Source organism: Porites lutea, chromosome 5 (genome assembly GCF_958299795.1).
Source record: "Porites lutea chromosome 5, jaPorLute2.1, whole genome shotgun sequence".
In the NCBI taxonomy this organism is placed as follows: Eukaryota; Metazoa; Cnidaria; class Anthozoa; order Scleractinia; family Poritidae; genus Porites; species Porites lutea.
The window spans coordinates 25,294,822-25,304,821 of NC_133205.1; the positions used below are offsets into that span (position 1 = coordinate 25,294,822).

Below are 10,000 nucleotides of genomic sequence, written 5' to 3' on the forward strand. Positions count from 1 at the left end.
GGTAATCAACAACAAACTTTTATGATAATCATCCCCCTTAACATTTCATATTGAGTAAGCGTAGAAATAAATAACATAGTATTCGTCAATGAGACCTCAGATTTTAGTAACTAATTCATCTTTTTAGTTGACCTAGACGAGTTTGAAAATTGATTGTAATATCAATACGATTATTCATAAATGCCTACTTAGTTGACTTTAATTTCAATGCATCAGTTTGCTCTTTTATGCCAAGAGAAAAAAATGCACTTATTACAAAAAACCAAAGGGACATAGATGTTTTACGGCTAACTAGATAATATTTCAAAGAGTAACAATTGTGAAACAAGATTAAGATTAAGGTAGCAATTAACGATCCAATTAACAGCTTATTAGATTGAACCAATAAGAACATCTGCATAGTTTGTTTTGCTTATTACAATTGTTTACACAATGCTTCCTCTTTGTTAGGAATATCCGGCTGGCAATGATTGCTATTGGTGATTCAGGGGAATATGTACTGAAAATTTTCGAATATTTCTTTCTCTTTTAAAATTAGCCGGCATAAAAGATTATTTCCTCGAACTCGCAAGGCCTCGATTATTCAAAGGGGCGGAGGAATTTTGGAGTAGAGAAATTCAGTTCTCTGTTGAGTGGCCTTTGTCTTTCTAAGTTGAGCTAAATTTCATTAATTTTACAGGCTTCTAAAAACCTTGCTACTGCTAATGAATTGGTCAGGATATTCCTTTGTCTCTTTTATTTTTCCTTTGTTGAGTATACTTCTCAAAAGGTAAGTGGAGCCGTTGACTGAGAAATTTTCAAAATTCCATCAAAATAACTACATCGTTTACTCCCGGTACTAAGAAACTTAAACCACGGTAATGACTTAGGCATTATGAAACTTCTATTCCTCAGATCATCCAATGCTGATTCATTCCCGAGACCAGCGTCTGAAAAAGGACAAAATGTTTGCTCCTTTCCAAAAGTAAAGTTGCAGATGGCCCTGAGAAGAAATGCAACCACCGAGAGGACGGTGAAAATTGTTGATTGCGGAATTCCTTCCTTTCCTAAACTGAATTGTAAAGAGGAAAAGTAAGTGAAATTTCGTCTTCCAGGTTAAGCGTATATTCTTTTCTTATTAAAATCACATTTTTTTGTTTATTATATACTTGTATTGGCGGGGTAGGTTTTGAAACTGGTTATTGACTGCTCTTTTTGAGAATTAAAATATTAAGTTTTATTAATTTTCTCGACTACGTAGGGATACAACGACATCTTTTACAGTATCTCTTCTTCAACCTTTGATCAGCGAAACTCGACATTATCAACGGAAAAAAATCTTCATGTTACTGACTTCTTTTTATAGTTCTCCTTGTCTATCTTAGATGCGCTATATATATTCTTCAGTGCCGGGGCCTAAACTTTCTTTCTGGGTATTTAGAAATCCTTACTTAAAAATCAGTGACTTGTGGGCAAGAATCCTTTTTTGTTATTGAAAAAAGAAATCAAAATCTCAAGTTATATGAGCTAAAATCGAGGACCAAACGTCCCTTACTTAACTTTGTAACGCGTTTGGCTGTACACATACGTGGCAACTTAAGTACGCAACGTCATACCTAAGCACGCATGCGCGATATTTGCGACTTTTACTGAGACGAGAGAATTTACTCTTGCTCTACTGTCTCTTGTAATATTGCTCGCTGTGATAGATTTTAAACGTCCCCGCAGGTAGCGTGTCCCCCTAAGGTTTTCAGACTTCCCCAAGGTTTTGCTCAAAGTGCTTTCTAATGGCCAAAACCAGTATTCCCTCGATATATTCCAAAAGACCTCGCTACTACCGCACTTATTTCAAGACCTCTAGAAGAGTTCTACTTCTCAACAGAGTCTCAGATCTGATGGCTCCGCATGAACGGAGATAGGATTTCTCGCGCGAACTTGAATTCACTATTTATGAAGACTCTTTAGGAAAACCTTATGCCACGGTTCGTGGGATTTTCTCTCTCCTTCTTCTCGTCTGGCGCAATGGAGAAGACTTTTCTGTCCTAAAAAATCTCCTAACATTTCATACCACTGAGAAAGGTGCCACTTAAAACTAAAGATCATTTTTGATTATTTTTAGACATTTGAAGCGCTTTGAGTTGTCCTATTCAAGGGACAAAACCGTTATCAGAGTTTCTACCAGTTTATGCCTCCCGCACCAACATTTTGACCAAACCCATAACCTCATGGAGTTAATGGTCAGAAACTGACAACTGGCATTTTTATAGAGAACATACACCAAGGGATTTTCGTTGACAAAACTTAAGGCAGCCAGTGCCAGCAAGAATAAGACGAATGAGGAAAATCGAGTGACAACCCAACGTTGAATTGGTAGACTTCAGTTTAGACTTTTTACAGTCGGGGCTACATATTCCCAAAAGATCGTCTCGATGGAACGAATACTACGACGGTCGGTCATCTTAGTTTCAAATGTACTGAGGGGCAGACTTCCATATGAATAGCATCGGGAGGGCGTCCGAGCACGCTATTGGGAACAATACATCTCCTAACGAGGAAATAAGGGCGGGGGGGGGGGGGGGGGCGGTGCGCAATATATCTTCTTCAACATAAAGATTGTTTGTTAGCTTTCTTTTGAAACGTATGTCATAATTAATTGTTTGAGTGGACGAATGCAAAGTGGGTGTATCATAATGTAACTTTCATAGAAACGGCGCAGAAAAATAGATTGAGGAAGTAAGAGTAATCCAAGGTTATTTTTAGGAATGAAACCAAGATTTATTGGTACCCAGTACGCAAAACTGTCCATTACAATATCTACGATTGTTGCCCGGGATGGATTGGATACCAGCCTCAAGTTGGATGCAAAAAGCGTAAGTTCGAAAACTGTGGTAACCCACTGATAGGAAAACCGTGGATATAAAAGGTTTCCAATCATATCGCGCGACGCCACGTGACATCACAACACATCACATCACAAACGAACAACTTATTGGTCCTCCTAAGGCAACGTTTTCCCCACATCTAAGGTAATCCCAAGACAGACTTGGGAAAATGCCCACCTACCCCTCCCATAACCCAACATTAACGCTTACTTCTCGTTTAGGGCAAAATGTTGGCTTAGGGGAGGGGCAGGTGAGCAGTTTCCCAGAAACGTAAATTGATTCCCGGATTCTACGCTGTCGATTTCGGACTCCTTGTCAGCAAAGCTTGGTTTCCGGATTCCAATCGTTAGCGGGATTGGAGCTGACTCGTCCCCAGTCGTCCTCGCGTAACGCGCGAGGAGGGAGCAGGGGGAGATGGGAAGGAAAAAGAAACGAATCAAATCCCATCACACCCCTCGCGCCACTACGGAGAGACAGAAAGAGACGACTGGGGACGAGTCAGGGATTGCAGATTCCTTGAGCTGAATTCCGCATTCCACAAGCAAAACTTCTCACTTTTCGGGTTACTATACAAGCGGCGAAATCTTTTATCGGTACAATCCATGGAAGCCTTGCGTATATGAGGTTGTAAAAATCGCTACTGATTATCGGGCATGTTGATTTTTTGGTCGAATTCATTTTATTTTGATGTACGTACACCCTGTAGGTATTCCATGTGGTGTGGCTATTCCACAAAAGGCTCCAGTCCATTGTCATGAAAGCAGAGGCAAAGATCTGGTAAAAAAAAGAGCAATCTACAAACTTGGTCACGTGAATAATCTTCCGTTTCCCATGAGTGATATAAACGTGCATCGTTTGGTAAACCTTACGCTGTCAGATCCCTTCACTGAAACATGGATGAAGTTGTATGGGTACATGCTAAAGAAAAACCACGCCCTCATCCAGAATTTTCCGAAGATGAACAAAAAAGAATTTTCGAAAATCTCCGACTACGAACAGGTTTATCATTTCTTTCTCCAGCAGCAACAGAAAGACGAAATGGTAATTATGGTAATTGTATATCTATCCACTGTCTCAAAATTGTATGCGAGAGCCTTCCATTAAGGATTCAAGCTGCCATAACCACATAAACTAACCGGCACCTGCCACGAAGGCTCAGTAACCCCACAATTCAGGTTTATATTTGTTGGTCTCTTGTAATCCATTAAATCCTATAAATAACAGTTATTGAATAAGACTGAGTACGATGCGAAGAATTATGAAGGTCGCGGAGGATGTTGTCCACCAAGGCTAAAGAAATACTTCCCCTAGTTTAGTTTTCATTGTGTAAGGCAGAGCCACTATGTTCTTTGTTTTATATCGAAACTTTTCAGGAGGATCAAGGCGTAGCAGATATATTTAACCAACCGAGAATAAAGGGATATTTCCTCGCTTGATTTAACTTGAGACAGACTCACAATTGTTTAATAGCAATAGTCCATTTTTAAAGAACAATACCTAGCGTGTGACTTATTTTTAGACTGCTTGCATTCCGCCTTTTCTCTTAGATCCGTTTCCGTCCAGTTCTCAGACGGAGTGAGCGCGTATGCACTAAAAACGCTTTTAGCCAAACTGGGACTGGGGCAAGAGGAGAAAAGACGCGTTTTCTCGTTTCCCGCTTTGCCGTTCGCCGCTCGCCGGTCCTACTCCAGGGACTTTGAAGAGAATAAGAAACTTCTCGCAATCTAACTTATTTTAGTAGCTTTTTCTGAATGTCGCTCCAAGGTCTTTAAGACTGCACCACAGACTCCATATTGCCTTTAAGTTCCTTACCGAAAAACTGAGAGCAAATTCGAGATCCCTAGCTATTAAACTTCTAGTAAAAATTGCAGTAACATGCTCATTTTTTATTTTCTCATCCCTTTTATTTCTGTCAGGTTCGCCCGTTCTTCCGATTTCCTTCCCAAGAAGAGCCTTTCAAAAGTGTAGTGAATAATATAACGTGGCGTGAAGACCGTGTGTTCTCTGAGCAGCGTTTAGCCGGCTTGGATCCCATGTCACTCATGAAAGTTTCCACGGGTCAAGGTAGGTGACGCCAAAGATCTTCCAAAAAATAAGAGTATATTCTTTCATTCAAGTCACGCTATTGTTCTGAAGCAATACAACACAGATCCACTCAAGTGTTGGCATTATTTGGCCACTTGTCCGAGCGGCAGTTTAATTTGCTGAACATGCGCTGTCTATTAAAGATCAACATCTCAACTAAAACTACATTGTGAGCCCATGCACCTTTTTTCTGGCTCCTTTTTGTTCATAGTTGGTCATCCAACTCGTGTCAACCCAACCTCTCTTTCAAAAGCCAATCATTTCAAGGCTCCAAGGAAATGTTCGCATATACGTGCATGCATTCCCTAGTTCACTCCCTCTTGCCATCACGGCGATTACATCTCTGCGGAAACAATTTTTCCCTCCCCCATCCCTCTTTGGCAACTGTTGGACGACCTCTTGTACGTATATATTTTCGTTTAGCCATTAGGCAAATTTTTGCCCACCTTTGATGAAAATAACATATTATTTAGTATTATCAGTGTTAGATAATGCGTCTTTGTTTGACAATCAATTAAATTCAAAGTTTCAAGTCTTTTTTTAGTAGCATCAAGAGGAAATGTATTTGAGGTAACATCTTTTTACCAAAACTTATGTTCACCGAGTCATGGCACGAGAGAAGGGTCGAAGAAGGATACAAAAATTACCGATCCTAGTTCTAAAGGGAATTTAAAAAAATTGCATGTAGGCAACTAGGGACGGGCACTTAAACTGTCGCTGAGACTTGGACAAAGATCTATAAAATAAAGTTGTACACTACTTTCTTACTTATGCAGCAAAAGCTCAGCAATGCCATTAGTGTTGGTATTCCAACAGCTATTTCTGACCCATAAATTACCGTTAATTAACCTTCAACCAATCATGGCGTTCACACTTATTATCTTCTTTATTTTTTTAATCCATAACTCTGGTGCCACTTTTTCAGGTTCTGTTGGTGTCAAATGGTCTGCACTGAAGCCGCGCTTGAATTCAAACTACGACTGGGATTCTGCTGTGGAGAGAAGCCTAGGGGACAACGTTAAGCTGGAAGAAGCCATTGCTGCAGGATCTATTTTTGTTGTTCAGTTCCCTCTCTTCGACAACCTTGTTACTGTGCCAGACATCACTGAACCCAGACTTACACGGAATATGTGGCCCTCTTTATCCCCTATCGCCTTGTTTGTTTCCCGTCCAGGGGATAATGGCGCACCTGCGCAGTTGAAACCTGTTGCTATTCAGCTAGACTTTAAACCAGGTATGGTCACTGTTTAAGAGGCTACGAACCTGTACTAAATCAGTAAGCCTCCACTCAATAGACAATGAACAGCCTCGTACCCCTTCAATTTCCCCCGAAATCGGAGTGACTTTTCTGTTGCGCCTAAGTAATTACGACAATTCCTTTAAACAATTTCTTCAGTAAAGCGAGTGAAATGCGCAAACACGCAAGAAATCACCACCCACGAGGCCTAGGAAGATTACACAAGATGTCAGGGAGTTTAAAACCATGACATCTTTACTCCCTAATATCACTTTTCTCGCGGGTACGATTTTCAGGAGCTCGCTTTAATTTCAAGCGCTGTTTTTAAGAAAACAAGGGATTACTAATAGTTACGCCTCCACACTTTCCAATCCTGATTCTGATTAAGTACCCCAGTTCCCCCAATTAAACAACACTATCTTAAGTATATAGTAAGGCATAGCCTTTGGAAACAAGGAAGAAGGAATCATGCTTATGCCATCTTTCAACTTATCTTTAATGTTGTGTCTTGTTTTGTACTGCTCTCTAAAGAAAATGACTGTGAACTCGAACATAACTCGTGATCACTGATGTTTTGTACCATAGACTCCCTAGTTTACTCTCCCGAAGATGGTGACCTGTGGACTTTAGCTAAGGAGAGTTTCCAAGTCACCAACTTTGCTTACGTTCAGATGGTGGAACACTTACTGAAAACACATCTTATGTTGGAGCCATTTTGCGTGTGCATTTTGAGACACCTGTCAAAACTGCATCCCCTGCACCAACTCATGAAGTACCACTGCAGGTAGGAGCTGGCGCATTTATGGTCTTGTTTTCATATGATGCCCCAGAGTTACAAAAATTGTCTTGCCACAAGGCAGGCTAAGGCTTAGGGGCGTATGCTTATTGGGCGATTAAAGCAACAGGCGCAGTAAACGCGTCGTGTGAACAGAAAAATGCATTCCTTTACTTTAAAAGCCTTACAGAGTACATTTCGATCTCTCCTATAATTTTGCGGGAGAGAGACAGTTTTTCGAAGGAGAGAAAAGGGGTCAGAAAAACAGAGGACTTTCAAGTTTATTCTTTTAAGAGGCTCCTCGTTGATTGATGTTCCTAATTTGATAATTGCAGGGGTTTACTACCAACTAACAAGGTTGGTTTTCCTAAACTGGTGGATGACAAAGCATACATGCATCAGTTGTTTGCCATTGGCAACACCGGATCAGTCACGCTGTTGCTCCGCGCTTATCAAACCTTGACATGGGAAGATACTGACTTCAGAGCCAGAAACAAGGTGTGTAAATTCTTCATTTTTGTCATCGTCAAGGATAGATAATCAGTGATAATCCTTAACAGAAAAATATAGCAAATATATTGAATTAAAAATGATAAATTTGGAAAGGTTTAAATATTTGTAGTTAAAAAAGGAAACTTGAAAGGGTAAAAATCAAACTGACAGAAGGTATAATCCAGACTATTAGGAACAACTCCATCTGTATCCATTGGCAAGAGCTAGGGATTTAAACTTCGGCGCCTTACCACCCTGCCGGCCATGTTAAAGTCTCTGAAGTCTCTAACATGGTCATGATCATGATTGTCATCGTCGTCGTCAACACCACCAGTACCACTAGCACCAGCACCACCACCATCATCATCATCATCATCATCATCGTCACCACCACCACCACCACCACCATCATCATCATCATCATCGTCGTAGTCGTCAACACGCCCACCACCACCACCACCACCACCATCACCATCATCACTATCATCATTACCATCATCATCATCATCGTCGTCGTCGTCGTCGTCGTCGTCGTCAACACCCCCACCACCACCACCATCATCATCATCATCATCATCATCCCCCTCCCCACCACCACCACCACCATCATCATCATCATCATCATCATCATCATCATCAACAACAACATCATCATCGTCATCTTTCTTCCCTATGGTCATCATCATCACCAAGTTATGGGCAGTAATAATTTCCTCATTCGATAGCTTGGTAGATAATACCTCCACGCGTGCATGTTATCATGTTGTGCAATCGTGTACACCATCGTTACGATTCCTATTGTGTGGCTCTTTTCCGGCTTGTTTTATCAGGCTCGTGGGATTGATGACCGCAACAAATTGCCATATTTTCCGTACAGAGACGACGGGGAGATAATTTACAAAGCAATTGAGGATCTCATGAAAGACGTAGTAAACTTGTGAGTACAGATTAAATACCATCCTACTGACACTACCCTGGCCTGATTCGAACAAGTTGACTTTAGCAACGTTGGGATTACGATTTAACGCAATTTGATAACGTAATATGATATTACTTTAGATATGTTACTGAATTTAGTGCCCATTAAGCAGTATCTTTTGGACTAAACAGATTTCAAGAAAATAAAATAACCAACTACCATGCATCTAGTATAAAGAAACTGGAAGTCAACACAAAACAAAATTCAAATTCTTGGCTTCAGGTGACGGTAGAATAAGCAGATTCAGCAAAGACTGCTTAACATCAAAAGAAAACGCGAAATCGCGCAGAAAGGAATGAGCACGACCAGTTCGGTGCTCGATTTGCTGCTCTGCTATTGGCCAAGTCAGTTTTTAGGTCTGCGCGCCGTTGTTAATTGTGGTCGCGTTATCCTCTCTTAATCTGTCTAATGTTGAAAGTTTTCAGTCTTTCTGGCCATGACCAATCACAGACCGCGGTTTGCCGTAGAAATCGTAGGTTAAAGATATTTCGGGTATTAATGAAGTGACTTTTACATTCAGCTTTTACACCGCTGAAAAGGATGTACTACAGGATTACGAAATCCAAGGCTTTGCTAACGAAATGTCTGCCCAAGGACTAGGGAGTAATGGCGGCAAGGGAAAGGTACGAATAAACTCAGTAATTTGTTATTTGCCTTTTTTTCCGGATTTGAGTTTTTATTGTCTGAGGAGCGAACTCTAACAACCGCTGAAGTACGAACTTGTTCTAGGCTTTGTGCACTCGAAACTTACAAGCTTTTCGAGAAAAAAAGTATTTTTCTTTGAGGAAGTACTGGAGAACCTGTTAAAGAAAACTTTCCCAGAAAACGCTATAAATGCAAGAACCATTTTAGGCTAACTTAGACAAATGCTGATTCTTATATGCGGATAATTAATGAAAATTGCTAAAAGAAATTTCTTGTTGGGGTCTTTTTTCCAGCTTCGTGGTTTCCCACCCGCAATTAACTCCAAGGTATTGTTGGTAAATATTTTTACCCGTCTCATCTGGACTGCAAGTGCACAGCATACTGCTGTTAATTACCCAATCGCGGCTTACGGGGCATTCACGCCGAATATGCCCACGAAGATTTACGACGACGATCGAGTGGCACCCGAAGTATTCAACGCTTTCCGACTGCCAAACGGATTTGTGTCGGCAGTAAGTAAAGAAAGTAAATTTTAACTAATTATGGAATGTATACCAAGCGATGATCAAGTAATTGATACTTGACAGACTGTGATTTATCGATGGAATCAAAGCGTTTTCATCTTTCGTCTGTGTTACCTCTTGTTACAATTGCCTTGTCAACAAGCTCCTTTTGTGTTTGGCTGTTAAAACTTGACAAATCAGGGGACCGGAGCGAAGGTAATGACCACGGGTGACCACGTAAGGGCGATCAGGTCACGCTTCTCGCGGAACGCAGGGATTTTTGTGTCGGCTTGACCATTTTACAGTCCTCTGCTTGGTATCCTAGCCTGTGAGTGAATACGAGGTTGACGATGAACTTTCTTTCCTTTTTATGTATGCTACAAAAAGATTGGTTGACGTAAGCATGGAGGATTGTCTCAAAAC

General features: G+C 40.8%; 1 protein-coding gene across 1 annotated transcript in view; it reads left to right on the plus strand.

Annotated features, from left to right (window-relative positions):
* The first annotated feature begins 592 nt into the window (after positions 1–592).
* The window catches only part of LOC140938760 (polyunsaturated fatty acid 5-lipoxygenase-like), a 10,093-nt gene continuing 685 nt past the window's right edge, over positions 593–10,000 (plus strand). Inside the window, exons 1-11 of the mRNA XM_073388287.1 lie at positions 593–769; positions 895–1,071; positions 2,740–2,849; positions 3,568–3,902; positions 4,778–4,925; positions 5,872–6,180; positions 6,769–6,967; positions 7,294–7,456; positions 8,281–8,387; positions 8,950–9,052; positions 9,368–9,586. Coding sequence (XP_073244388.1) covers positions 705–769; positions 895–1,071; positions 2,740–2,849; positions 3,568–3,902; positions 4,778–4,925; positions 5,872–6,180; positions 6,769–6,967; positions 7,294–7,456; positions 8,281–8,387; positions 8,950–9,052; positions 9,368–9,586 — 1,935 coding nt within the window. The 5' untranslated portion in view covers positions 593–704. The remainder of the gene's footprint in view (positions 770–894; positions 1,072–2,739; positions 2,850–3,567; positions 3,903–4,777; positions 4,926–5,871; positions 6,181–6,768; positions 6,968–7,293; positions 7,457–8,280; positions 8,388–8,949; positions 9,053–9,367; positions 9,587–10,000) is intronic.